This window comes from Oncorhynchus keta, chromosome 15, assembly GCF_023373465.1.
Source record: "Oncorhynchus keta strain PuntledgeMale-10-30-2019 chromosome 15, Oket_V2, whole genome shotgun sequence".
Lineage (NCBI taxonomy): Eukaryota > Metazoa > Chordata > Actinopteri > Salmoniformes > Salmonidae > Oncorhynchus > Oncorhynchus keta.
The window spans coordinates 3,883,122-3,896,813 of NC_068435.1; the positions used below are offsets into that span (position 1 = coordinate 3,883,122).

The following is a 13,692-nucleotide window of genomic DNA, read 5'->3' on the forward strand; positions in this document are numbered from 1 at the left end:
TCTCTCTCTCTCTCTGTGTCGCTCTCTCTCTCTCTGTCGCTCTCTCTCTCTGTGTCTCTGTCTCTCTCTCTCTCTCTCTCTCTCTCTCTCTCTCTCTCTCTCTCTCTCTGTGTCGCTGTCTCTCTCTCTCTCTCTCTGTCTCTCTCTCTCTCTGTGTCACTCGCTCTCTCTCGCTCGCTCGCTCTGTGTGTGTGTGTGTGTGTGCTCGCTCGCTCTCTCTGTGTGTCGCTCGCTCTCTCTCTCTGTGTGTCGCTCGCTCTCTCTCTGTGTGTCGCTCGCTCTCTCTCTGTGTCGCCGGCTCTCTCTCTCTCTCTGTGTCGCTCTCTCTCTCTCTGTCTCTCTCTCTCTGTGTGTCTCTCTCTCTCTCTGTGTCTCTCTCTCTCTCTGTGTCGCACTCTCTCTCTCTGTGTCGCTCTCTCTGTGTCGCTCTCTCTCTCTCTCTGTGTCGCACTCTCTCTCTCTCTCTGTGTCGCTCTCTCTCTGTGTCGCTCTCTCTCTCTCTCTGTGTCGCGCGCTCTCTCTCTGTGTGTCTCTCTCTTTCTCTCTGTGTCTCTCTCTCTCTCTGTGTCTCTCTCTCTGTGTGTCTCTCTCTCTCTGTGTCTCTCTCTCTCTCTCTCTCTCTCTCTCTCTCTCTCTCTCTGTGTCGCTCTCTCTCTCTCTCTGTGTCGCGCTCTCTCTCTCTCTGTGTCGCTCTCTCTCTCTCTGTCTCTGTGTCTCTCTCTCTCTCTGTGTGCTCTCTCTCTGTGTGTCGCTCTCTCTCTCTGTGTCGCTCTCTCTCTCTCTGTGTCGCTCTCTCTCTCTGTGTCGCTCGCTCTGTGTGTGTGTGTGTCGTCGCTCGCTCGCTCTCTCTCTGTGTGTCGCTCGCTCTCTCTCTGTGTGTCGCTCGCTCTCTCTCTCTGTGTCGCGCTCTCTCTGTGTCTCTCTCTCTGTGTCTCTCTCTGTGTCTCTCTCTCTGTGTCTCTCTCTCTGTGTCTCTCTCTCTGTCGCTCTCTGTGTCGCTCTCTCTCTCTCTCTCTCTCTCTCTCTCGCTCTCTCTCTCTCTGTGTGCTCTCTCTCTGTGTTGCTCTCTCTCTCTGTGTCTCTCTCTCTCTCTCTCTCTCTCTCTCTCTCTCTCTCTCTCTCTGTGTCGCGCGCTCTCTCTCTGTGTCTCTCTCTCTCTCTCTCTCTCTCTCTCTCTCTCTCTCTGTGTCACTCGCTGCTCTCTCGCTCGCTCGCTCTGTGTGTGTGTGTGTGTGCCGCTCGCTCTCTCTCTGTGTGTCGCGACTTCTCTCTGTGTGTCGCCGCTCTCTCTCTGTGTGTCGCCGCTTCTCTCTGTGTGTCGCTGCTTCTCTCTGTGTGTCGCTATTCTCTCTCTCTCTGTGTGTGTCGCTCTCTACTCTCTCTGTGTCTCTCTCTCTGTGTGTCTCTCTCTCTCTCTGTGTCTCTCTCTCTCTCTCTGTGTCGCACTCTCTCTCTCTGTGTCGCTCTCTGTGTGTCGCTCTCTCTCTGTGTCGCTCTCTCTCTCTCTCTCTGTGTCGCACTCTCTCTCTCTGTGTCGCTCTCTCTCTGTGTCGCTCTCTCTCTCTCTCTGTGTCGCACTCTCTCTCTCTCTGTGTCACTGCTCGTCTCTGCTCGTGTCTGTGTGTGTGTATGTGTGTGTGCTCTCTGTCTGTGTGTCGTCGCTGTGTGTGTGTGTCGCCGCTTCTCTGTCTGTGTGTAAAGCACAACAGCTAAAAACTTTGAATGTGTGTGTCGCTACTCAAGACTCTCTGTTAGCTCAGGCTCTGTGTCTGCTCTCTCTCTGTGAAAGTGACTCTGCATCTCTGATAGAGAGTAGCAGCAGCGTAAAAGAGGGATTGGCGGGTGGCGTGACACAATGCAGATAGTCCGGGTAGCCATTTGATTGGCTGTTCAGGAGTCTTATGGCTTGGGGGTAAAAACTGTTGAGAAGCCTTTTTGTCCTAGACTTGGCACTCCGGTACCACTTGCCATGCAATAGAGGAGAGAACAGTCTATGACTGGAGTGGGTAGGACTTTGACAACTTTTAGGGCCCTCCTCTGACACCGCCTGGTATAGAGGTCCTGGATGGCAGGCAGCTTTGCCCCAGTGATGTACTGGTCTGTACCCACTACCCTCTGAAGTGCCTTGCGGTCAGAGGCCGAGCAATTGCCGTACCAGGCAGTGATGCAACCGGTCAGGATGCTCTCGATGGTGCAGCTCTAGAACCTTTTAAAGATCTCAGGACCCATGACAAATATTTTTAGTTTCCTGAGGGGGAATAGGCTTTGTCGTGCCCTCTTCATGACTGTCTTGGTGTGTTTGGACCATTCTAGTTTGTTGTTGATGTGGACACCAAGGAACTTGAAGCTCTTGACCTGCTCCACTACAGCCCCGTCGATGAGAAAGGGGGTGTGTTCAGTCCTCCTTTTCCTGTAGTCCACAATCATCTCCTTAGTCTTGGTTACGTTGAGGGATATGTTGTTATTCTGGCACCACACTGCCAGGTCTCTGACCTCCTCCCTACAGGCTGTCTCGTCGTTGTCGGTGATCAGGCCTACCACTGTTGTGTCGTCAGCAAACTTAATGATGGTGTTGGAGTCGTGCCTGGCCATGCGGTCGTGGGTGAATAGGGAGTACAGGAGGGGACTGAGCATGCACCCCTGGGGAGCTCCAGTGTTGAGGATCAGCGTGGCAGATGTGTTGCTACCTACCTTACCACCTGGGGGCGGCATGTCAGGAAGTCCAGGATCCAGTTGCAGAGGGAGATGTTTAGTTCCAGGGTCCTTAGCTTAGTGATGAGCTTTGAGGGCACTATGGTGTTGAAAGCTGAGCTTTAGTCAATGAATGGCATTCTCACATAGGTGTTCCTTTTGTCCAGGTGTGAAAGGGCCATGTGGAGTGCAATACAGATTGCATCATCTGAGGATCTGGTGGTATGCAAATTGGAGTGGGTCTAGGGTTTCTGGGATAGTGGTGTTGATGTGAGCCATGACCAGCCTTTCAATGCACTTCATGGCTACAGAAGTGAGTGCTACGGGTCTGTAGTCACTTAGGCAGGTTACCTTTATCTTCTTAGTCACAGGGACTATGGTGGTCTGCTTGAAGCATGTTGGTATTATAGACTCAATCAGTGACATGTTGAAAATGTCATTGTGGGGACGACGTCCTCAATGCACTTATTGATGAAGCCAGTGACTGATGTGATGTACTCCTCAATGTCATCGGAAGAGTCCCAGAACATGTTCCAGTCTGTGCTGCAAAACAGTCCTGTAGTTTAGCATCTGCTTCATCTGACCACTTTTTTTATAGACAGAGTCACAGGTGCTTCCTGCTTTAATTTTGGTTTGTAAGCAGGAATCAGGAGAATAGAGTTGTGGTCGGATTTACCAAATGGAGGGAGAGGGAGAGCTTTGTACACGTCTCTGTGTGTGGAGTACAGGTGATCTAGAATGTTTTCCTCTGGTTGCACATTTAACATGTCGATAAAGATTAGGCAGAACTGATTTAGGTTTCCCTGCATTAATGTCTCCGGCCACTAGGAGCGCCGCCTCTGGGTGAGTGGTTTCCTGTTTGCTTATTTCCTTATACAGCTGACTGAGTGTCAGTGCTTAGTGCATCTGTCTGTGGTGGTAAATAAACAGAGAAGTACTGCTGAGAACTCTCGAGGTAGTGTGGCCTGCAGTTCATCACAGTATACTCTACATCAGGCAAGCAAAATCTAGAGACTTCCTTAGATTTCGTGCACCAGCTGTTGTTTACAAATATGCACAGACCACACCCCCTGCTCTTACCGGAGTGTTCTATCCTGGCGGTGCAGCGTGTTTCCCGCTAGCTGAATATCCATGTCGTCATTCAGCCACGATTCCGTGAAGCATAGGATATTAGTTTTTGATATCACGTTGGTAGGATATTCGTGATCGTACCTCGTCTAGTTTATTATCCAATGATTGCATGTTGGCGAGTAATATTGTCTTCTTCGGGTCCGGACGAGGCATTCGGCTCTTTGTCCTCTGCATCGCTTCACACTGAGGTCCTCTGCGTTGCTATATCTATAGTAGGTCTGGTCTATATCTATAGTAGGTCTGGTCTATATCTATAGTAGGTCTGGGCTATATCTATAGTAGGTCTGGTCTATATCTATAGTAGGTCTGGTCTATATCTATAGTAGGTCTGGTCTATATCTATAGTAGGTCTGGTCTATATCTATAGTAGGTCTGGTCTATATCTATAGTAGGTCTGGTCTATATCTATAGTAGGTCTGGTCTATATCTATAGTAGGTCTGCTCTATATCTATAGTAGGTCTGGTCTATATCTATAGTAGGTCTGGTCTATATCTATAGTAGGTCTGGTCTATATCTATAGTAGGTCTGGTCTATATCTATAGTAGGTCTGGTCTGCTCTATATCTATAGTAGGTCTGGTCTGCTCTATATCTATAGTAGGTCTGGTCTATATCTATAGTAGGTCTGGTCTATATCTATAGTAGGTCTGGTCTATATCTATAGTAGGTCTGGTCTTTATCTATAGTAGATCAGGGTCTGGTCTATATCTATAGTAGGTCAGGGTCTGGTCTATATCTATAGTAGGTCTGGTCTATATCTATAGTAGGTCAGGGTCTGGTCTATATCTATAGTAGGTCTGGTCTATATCTATAGTAGGTCAGGGTCTGGTCTATATCTATAGTAGGTCTGGGTCTGGTCTATATCTATAGTAGGTCAGGGTCTGGTCTATATCTATAGTAGGTCAGGTCTATATCTATAGTAGGTCTGGGCTATATCTATAGTAGGTCTGGTCTATATCTATAGTAGGTCTGGTCTATATCTATAGTAGGTCTGGTCTATATCTATAGTAGGTCTATATCTATAGTAGGTCTGGTCTATATCTATAGTAGGTCTATATCTATAGTAGGTCTGGTCTATATCTATAGTAGGTCAGGTCTATATCTATAGTAGGCCTGGTCTATATCTATAGTAGGTCTGGTCTATATCTATAGTAGGTCTGGGCTATATCTATAGTAGGTCAGGGTCTGGTCTATATCTATAGTAGGTCAGGGTCTGGTCTATATCTATAGTAGGTCTGGTCTATATCTATAGTAGGTCTGGTCTATATCTATAGTAGGTCTGGGCTATATCTATAGTAGGTCTGGGCTATATCTATAGTAGGTCTGGGCTATATCTATAGTAGGCCTGGTCTATATCTATAGTAGGTCTGGTCTATATCTATAGTAGGTCTGGGCTATATCTATAGTAGGTCAGGTCTGGTCTATATCTATAGTAGGTCTGGTCTATATCTATAGTAGGTCTGGTCTATATCTATAGTAGGTCAGGGTCTGGTCTATATCTATAGTAGGTCAGGGTCTGGTCTATATCTATAGTAGGTCTGGTCTATATCTATAGTAGGTCTGGTCTATATCTATAGTAGGTCTGGTCTATATCTATAGTAGGTCTGGTCTATATCTATAGTAGGCCTGGTCTATATCTATAGTAGGTCTGGTCTATATCTATAGTAGGTCAGGGTCTGGTCTATATCTATAGTAGGTCTCTGGTCTATATCTATAGTAGGTCAGGGTCTGGTCTATATCTATAGTAGGTCTGGGTCTGGTCTATATCTATAGTAGGTCAGGGTCTGGTCTATATCTATAGTAGGTCAGGTCTATATCTATAGTAGGTCTGGGCTATATCTATAGTAGGTCTGGGCTATATCTATAGTAGGTCTGGTCTATATCTATAGTAGGTCTGGTCTATATCTATAGTAGGTCTGGTCTATATCTATAGTAGGTCTATATCTATAGTAGGTCTGGTCTATATCTATAGTAGGTCTGGTCTATATCTATAGTAGGTCTGGTCTATATCTATAGTAGGCCTGGTCTATATCTATAGTAGGTCTGGTCTATATCTATAGTAGGTCTGGGCTATATCTATAGTAGGTCAGGGTCTGGTCTATATCTATAGTAGGTCAGGGTCTGGTCTATATCTATAGTAGGTCTGGTCTATATCTATAGTAGGTCTGGTCTATATCTATAGTAGGTCTGGGCTATATCTATAGTAGGTCTGGGCTATATCTATAGTAGGTCTGGGCTATATCTATAGTAGGTCTGGTCTATATCTATAGTAGGTCTGGTCTATATCTATAGTAGGTCTGGGCTATATCTATAGTAGGTCAGGGTCTGGTCTATATCTATAGTAGGTCTGGTCTATATCTATAGTAGGTCTGGTCTATATCTATAGTAGGTCAGGGTCTGGTCTATATCTATAGTAGGTCAGGGTCTGGTCTATATCTATAGTAGGTCTGGTCTATATCTATAGTAGGTCTGGGCTATATCTATAGTAGGTCAGGGTCTGGTCTATATCTATAGTAGGTCTGGTCTATATCTATAGTAGGCCTGGTCTATATCTATAGTAGGTCTGGTCTATATCTATAGTAGGTCTGGTCTATATCTATAGTAGGTCTGGGCTATATCTATAGTAGGTAGGTCTGGTCTATATCTATAGTAGGTCAGGGTCTGGTCTATATCTATAATAGGTCTGGTCTATATCTATAGTAGGTCTGGTCTATATCTATAGTAGGTCTGGTCTATATCTATAGTAGGCCTGGTCTATATCTATAGTAGGTCTGGTCTATATCTATAGTAGGTCTGGGCTATATCTATAGTAGGTCAGGGTCTGGTCTATATCTATAGTAGGTCTGGTCTATATCTATAGTAGGTCTGGTCTATATCTATAGTAGGTCTGGTCTATATCTATAGTAGGTCTGGTCTATATCTATAGTAGGTCTGGTCTATATCTATAGTAGGTCTGGTCTATATCTATAGTAGGTCTGGTCTATATCTATAGTAGGTCTGGTCTATATCTATAGTAGGTCTGGTCTATATCTATAGTAGGTCAGGTCTATATCTATAGTAGGTCAGGTCTATATCTATAGTAGGTCAGGGTCTGGTCTATATCTATAGTAGGTCTGGTCTTTATCTATAGTAGATCAGGGTCTGGTCTATATCTATAGTAGGTCAGGGTCTGGTCTATATCTATAGTAGGTCAGGTCTATATCTATAGTAGGCCTGGTCTATATCTATAGTAGGTCTGGTCTATATCTATAGTAGGCCTGGTCTATATCTATAGTAGGTCTGGTCTATATCTATAGTAGGTCTGGGCTATATCTATAGTAGGTCAGGGTCTGGTCTATATCTATAGTAGGTCAGGGTCTGGTCTATATCTATAGTAGGTCTGGTCTATATCTATAGTAGGTCTGGGCTATATCTATAGTAGGCCTGGTCTATATCTATAGTAGGTCTGGTCTATATCTATAGTAGGTCTGGGCTATATCTATAGTAGGTCAGGGTCTGGTCTATATCTATAGTAGGTCTGGTCTATATCTATAGTAGGTCTGGTCTATATCTATAGTAGGTCTGGTCTATATCTATAGTAGGTCTGGTCTATATCTATAGTAGGTCTGGTCTATATCTATAGTAGGTCTGGTCTATATCTATAGTAGGTCTGGTCTATATCTATAGTAGGTCAGGTCTATATCTATAGTAGGTCAGGTCTATATCTATAGTAGGTCAGGTCTATATCTATAGTAGGTCAGGGTCTGGTCTATATCTATAGTAGGTCTGGTCTTTATATCTATAGTAGATCTATAGGGTCTGGTCTATATCTATAGTAGGTCAGGGTCTGGTCTATATCTATAGTAGGTCAGGTCTATATCTATAGTAGGCCTGGTCTATATCTATAGTAGGTCTGGTCTATATCTATAGTAGGTCTGGGCTATATCTATAGTAGGTCAGGGTCTGGTCTATATCTATAGTAGGTCTGGTCTATATCTATAGTAGGTCTGGGCTATATCTATAGTAGGTCTGGGCTATATCTATAGTAGGCCTGGTCTATATCTATAGTAGGTCTGGTCTATATCTATAGTAGGTCTGGGCTATATCTATAGTAGGTCAGGGTCTGGTCTATATCTATAGTAGGTCTGGTCTATATCTATAGTAGGTCTGGTCTATATCTATAGTAGGTCTGGTCTATATCTATAGTAGGTCAGGTCTATATCTATAGTAGGTCTGGTCTATATCTATAGTAGGTCTGGTCTATATCTATAGTAGGTCTGGTCTATATCTATAGTAGGTCTGCTCTATATCTATAGTAGGTCTGCTCTATATCTATAGTAGGTCTGATCTATATCTATAGTAGGTCAGGTCTATATCTATAGTAGGTCTGGTCTATATCTATAGTAGGTCAGGGTCTGGTCTATATCTATAGTAGGTCTGGGCTATATCTATAGTAGGTCAGGGTCTGGTCTATATCTATAGTAGGTCTGGTCTATATCTATAGTAGGTCAGGGTCTGGTCTATATCTATAGTAGGTCTGGTCTATATCTATAGTAGGTCTGGTCTATATCTATAGTAGGTCTGGTCCATATCTATAGTAGGTCTGGTCTATATCTATAGGTGGTCTGGTCTATATCTATAGTAGGTCTGGTCTATATCTATAGTAGGTTTGGTCTATATCTATAGTAGGTCTGGTCTATATCTATAGTAGGTCTGGTCTATATCTATAGTAGGTCTGGTCTATATCTATAGGTGGTCTGGTCTATATCTATAGTGGATCTGGTCTATATCTATAGTAGGTCTGGTCTGCTCTATATCTATAGGTCTGGTCTATATCTATAGTAGGTCTGGGCTATATCTATAGTAGGTCTGGTCTATATCTATAGTAGGTCTGGTCTATATCTATAGTAGGTCTGATCTATATCTATAGTAGGTCTGCTCTATATCTATAGTAGGTCTGGTCTATATCTATAGTAGGTCTGGTCTATATCTATAGTAGGTCTGCTCTATATCTATAGTAGGTCTGGTCTATATCTATAGTAGGTCTGGGCTATATCTATAGTAGGTCTGGGCCTGGTCTATATCTATAGTAGGTCTGGTCTATATCTATAGTAGGTCAGGGTCTGGTCTATATCTATAGTAGGTCTGGTCTATATCTATAGTAGGTCTGGTCTATATCTATAGTGGATCTGGTCTATATCTATAGTAGGTCTGGTCTGCTCTATATCTATAGGTCTGGTCTATATCTATAGTAGGTCTGGGCTATATCTATAGTAGGTCTGATCTATATCTATAGTAGGTCTGGTCTATATCTATAGTAGGTCTGATCTATATCTATAGTAGGTCTGATCTATATCTATAGTAGGTCTGGTCTATATCTATAGTAGGTCAGGGTCTGGTCTATATCTATAGTAGGTCTGGTCTATATCTATAGTAGGTCTGGTCTATATCTATAGTAGGTCAGGTCTATATCTATAGTAGGTCTGGTCTATATCTATAGTAGGTCTGCTCTATATCTATAGTAGGTCTGCTCTATATCTATAGTAGGTCTGGTCTATATCTATAGTAGGTCTGGTCTATATAGTAGGTCTGGTCTATATCTATTGTAGGTCTGGTCTATATCTATTGTAGGTCTGGTCTATATCTATAGTCGGTCTGGTCTATATCTATAGTCGGTCTGGGTGGTCTATATCTATAGTAGGTCTGGTCTATATCTATAGTAGGTCTGATCTATATCTATAGTAGGTCTGGTCTATATCTATAGTAGGTCTGGTCTATATCTATAGTAGGTCTGGTCTATATCTATTGTAGGTCTGGTCTATATCTATAGTCGGTCTGGTCTATATCTATAGTAGGTCGGTCTGATCTATATCTATAGTAGGTCTGGTCTATATCTATAGTAGGTCTGGTCTATATCTATAGTAGGTCAGGGTCTGGTCTATATCTATAGTAGGTCTGGTCTATATCTATAGTAGGTCTGGTCTATATCTATAGTAGGTCTGGTCTATATCTATAGTAGGTCTGGTCTATATCTATAGTAGGTCTGGTCTATATCTATAGTAGGTCTGGTCTATATCTATAGTAGGTCTGGTCTATATCTATAGTAGGTCTGGTCTATATCTATAGTAGGTCAGGTCTATATCTATAGTAGGTCTGGTCTATATCTATAGTCGGTCTGGTCTATATCTATAGTCGGTCTGGTCTATATCTATAGTCGGTCTGGTCTATATCTATATTAGGTCTGGTCTATATCTATAGTAGGCTTGTGTTTTATACGGAATGAGCTTGATTGATAGTTGTTTTATACGGAATGAGCTGATTGATAGTTGTTTTATACGGAATGAGCTGATTGATAGTTGTTTTATACGGAATGAGCTGATTGATAGTTGTTTTATACGGAATGAGCTGATTGATAGTTGTTTTATACGGAATGAGCTGATTGATAGTTGTTTTATACGGAATGAGCTGATTGATAGTTGTTTTATACGGAATGAGCTGATTGATAGTTGTTTTATACGGAATGAGCTGATTGATAGTTGTTTTATACGGAATGAGCTGATTAATAGTTGTTTTATACGGAATGAGCTGATTGATAGTTGTTTTATACGGAATGAGCTGATTGATAGTTGTTTTATACGGAATGAGCTGATTGATAGTTGTTTTATACGGAATGAGCTGATTGATAGTTGTTTTATACGGAATGAGCTGATTGATAGTTGTTTTATACGGAATGAGCTGATTGATAGTTGTTTTATACGGAATGAGCTGATTGATAGTTGTTTTATACGGAATGAGCTGATTGATAATGGTGTGTTTGTCTCTGCAGTTTCCTGGACAGAATTGACTCAGTAAGACAAGGAGACTACAGTCCCACAGACCAGGACCTGCTACGATGCAGAGTGTTAACGTCAGGGATTTTCGAGACGCGATTCCAAGTAGACAAAGTCAACTTTCAGTAAGTATCTTTTACTTATTTTACTTTACTTCTCTCCGTGTCTCTCTCCTTGTCTCTCTGTGTCTCTCTCTCTTTCCGTGTCTCTCTCTCTCTCTTTCCGTCTCTCTCTCTCTCTCTCTCTCTCTCTCTCTCTCTCTCTCTCTCTCTCTCTCTCTCTCTCTCTCTCTCTGTCTCTCTGTCTCTGTCTCTGTCTCTGTCTCTCTCTCTCTCTGTCTCTCTCTCTCTCTCTCTGTCTCTCTCTGTCTCTCCCGTGTCTCTCTCTCCGTGTCTCTCTCTCCGTGTCTCTCTCTGTCTCTCTCTCTGTGTCTCTCTCTCCGTATCTCTCTCTCCGTGTCTCTCTCTCCGTGTCTCTCTCTCCGTATCTCTCTCTCCCGCGCTCTCTCTCTCTCGTATCTCTCTCTCCGTGTCTCTCTCTCCGTGTCTCTCTCTCCGTATCTCTCTCTCCCGCGCTCTCTCTCTCCGTATCTCTCTCTCCGTGTCTCTCTCTCCGTGTCTCTCTCTCCGTGTCTCTCGCTCTGTGTCTCTCTCGCTCTCTGCCTGTCTCTCACTGCCTGTCTCTCTCTCTGCCTGTATCTCTCTCTGTATCTCTCTCTCCCTGTGTCTCTCTCTCCGTATCTCTCTCTCCCTGTGTTTCTCTCTCTCGCGCTGTCTCTCTCTCCGTGTCTCTCTCTCCGTGTCTCTCTCTCCGTGTCTCTCTCTCCGTGTCTCTCTCTCCGTGTCTCTCTCTCCCTGTGTCTCTCTCTCCCTGTGTCTCTCGCTCTGTGTCTCTCGCTCTGTGTCTCTCTCTCGCGCTGTCTCTCTCTCCGTGTCTCTCTCTCCGTGTCTCTCTCTCCCTGTGTCTCTCTCTCCGTGTCTCTCGCTCTGTGTCTCTCTAGCTCTCTGTGTCTCTCTCTCCCTGTGTTGCTCTGTGCCCCTCTTTCTCTCTCTCTCTGTCAATTAAATTTGCTTTATTGACGTTACAATGTACATATTTCCAAAGCTTACTTTGGATATTTACAATAATAATCCAAATGGTCTCCTGGACAACAGTAACCACAGTAACCAAGGGTCAAAATAACCATACATTGAACAATAAGTATACAGTAGAGGACATGTGTAGGATGATTGGTCTGTCAGACACTGTGCCTCATCTTATGGCAGGCAGAAATGTAGTGCGCTGCCAACCCACAGCTCTCTGCGTCCTCCCCCAACAGGACGGGTAGCCTCTCCTCATCAGAGAGGTCTTCAATGTAGTGCGCTGCCTACCCACAGCTCTCTGCGTCCTCACCAACAGGACAGGTAGCCTATCCTCATCAGAGAGGTCTTCAATGTAGTGTGCTGCCAACCCACAGCTCTCTGCGTCCTCCCCCAACAGGACAGGTAGCCTATCCTCATCAGAGAGGTCTTCAATGTAGTGCGCTGCCAACCCACAGCTCTCTGTGTCCTCCCCCAACAGGACAGGTAGCCTATCCTCATCAGAGAGGTCTTCAATGTAGTGTGCTGCCAATCCACAGCTCTCTGCGTCCTCCCCCAACAGGACAGGTAGCCTATCCTCATCAGAGAGGTCTTCAATGTAGTGTGCTGCCAACCCACAGCTCTCTGCGTCCTCCCCCAACAGGACAGGTAGCCTATCCTCATCAGAGAGGTCTTTGAAACCTTGAAGAAGGATTTCAGATTTGGGGAAATGACACTCTAATTGTTTTATATTTTGTCTGTCTCTCAGTGTCTCTGTCTCTCCCTCTCGTATGCTAACTGGTGGATCACATGAGTAAGAGAGACTCTGAAACTGAGCTCGAGCAGATTTTAGATAGGACTCGGGGCCCATATTCACAAAGCGTCTCTGAGTAGGAGTGTTGATCTAGTTTCCCCTGTTAGATAATAATAAATAAGACTAGATGGACAGGGGGGACCTGATCCTAGATCATAATAAATAAGACTAGATGGACAGGGGGGGACCTGATCCTAGATTATAATAAATAAGACTAGATGGACAGGGGGGACCTAGATCATAATAAATAAGACTAGATGTACAGGGGAGGACCTGATCCTACATCATAGTAAATGAGACGAAATGGACAGGGGGACCTGATCCTAGATTATAATAAATAAGACTAGATGGACAGGGGGGGACCTGATCCTAGATCATAATAAATAAGACTAGATGGACAGGGGGGGACCTGATCCTAGATCATAATAAATAAGACTAGATGGACAGGGGGGGACCTGATCCTAGATTATAATAAATAAGACTAGATGGACAGGGGGGGACCTGATCCTAGATTATAATAAATAAGACTAGATGGACAGGGGGGGACCTGATCCTAGATCATAATAAATAAGACTAGATGGACAGGGGGGGACCTGATCCTAGATCATAATAAATAAGACTAGATGGACAGGGGGGGGACCTGATCCTAGATCATAATAAATAAGACTAGATGGAGTGGGGGGACCTGATCCTAGATCATAATAAATAAGACTAGATGGAGTGGGGGGGCCTGATCCTTGATACAAAGGGCTCCTGTTCTCTGCTCATAGAGGCCAATACCGTTAGTCTCCACCGGAGGGCTCCAATGTCCCGGCATGCCAGCCAATCAGTCAGCCAGCTAGTCAGCAGTCAGTCAGCAGGTGTTACATGATTAAGTTGTGACCTCTGTTTCTCTCTCTCTCGCTCTCGCTCTCGCTCTCTCTCTCTATCTCTCTGTGTTTCTCCCTCTCTGTCTCTCTCTCTCTGTCTCTCCTCTTCCAGTATGTTTGATGTAGTTGTGACCTCTCCCTCTCTCTCTCTCTCTCTCCCCTCTTCCAGTATGTTTGATGTAGTTGTAACCTCTCGTATGCTAACTGGTGGATCACATGAGTAAGAGAGACTCTGAAACTGAGCTCGAGCAGATTTTAGATAGGACTCGGGGCCCATATTCACAAAGCGTCTCTGAGTAGGAATGTTGATCTAGTTTCCCC

General features: G+C 44.1%; 1 protein-coding gene across 2 annotated transcripts in view; it reads left to right on the top strand.

Annotated features, from left to right (window-relative positions):
- The window catches only part of LOC118378035 (guanine nucleotide-binding protein G(olf) subunit alpha), a 131,970-nt gene that overhangs the window by 101,443 nt on the left and 16,835 nt on the right, over positions 1–13,692 (top strand). For both annotated transcript variants that reach the window (XM_052462901.1, XM_052462902.1), the window contains exon 6: positions 10,627–10,755. In XM_052462901.1, coding sequence (XP_052318861.1) covers positions 10,627–10,755 — 129 coding nt within the window. The remainder of the gene's footprint in view (positions 1–10,626; positions 10,756–13,692) is intronic.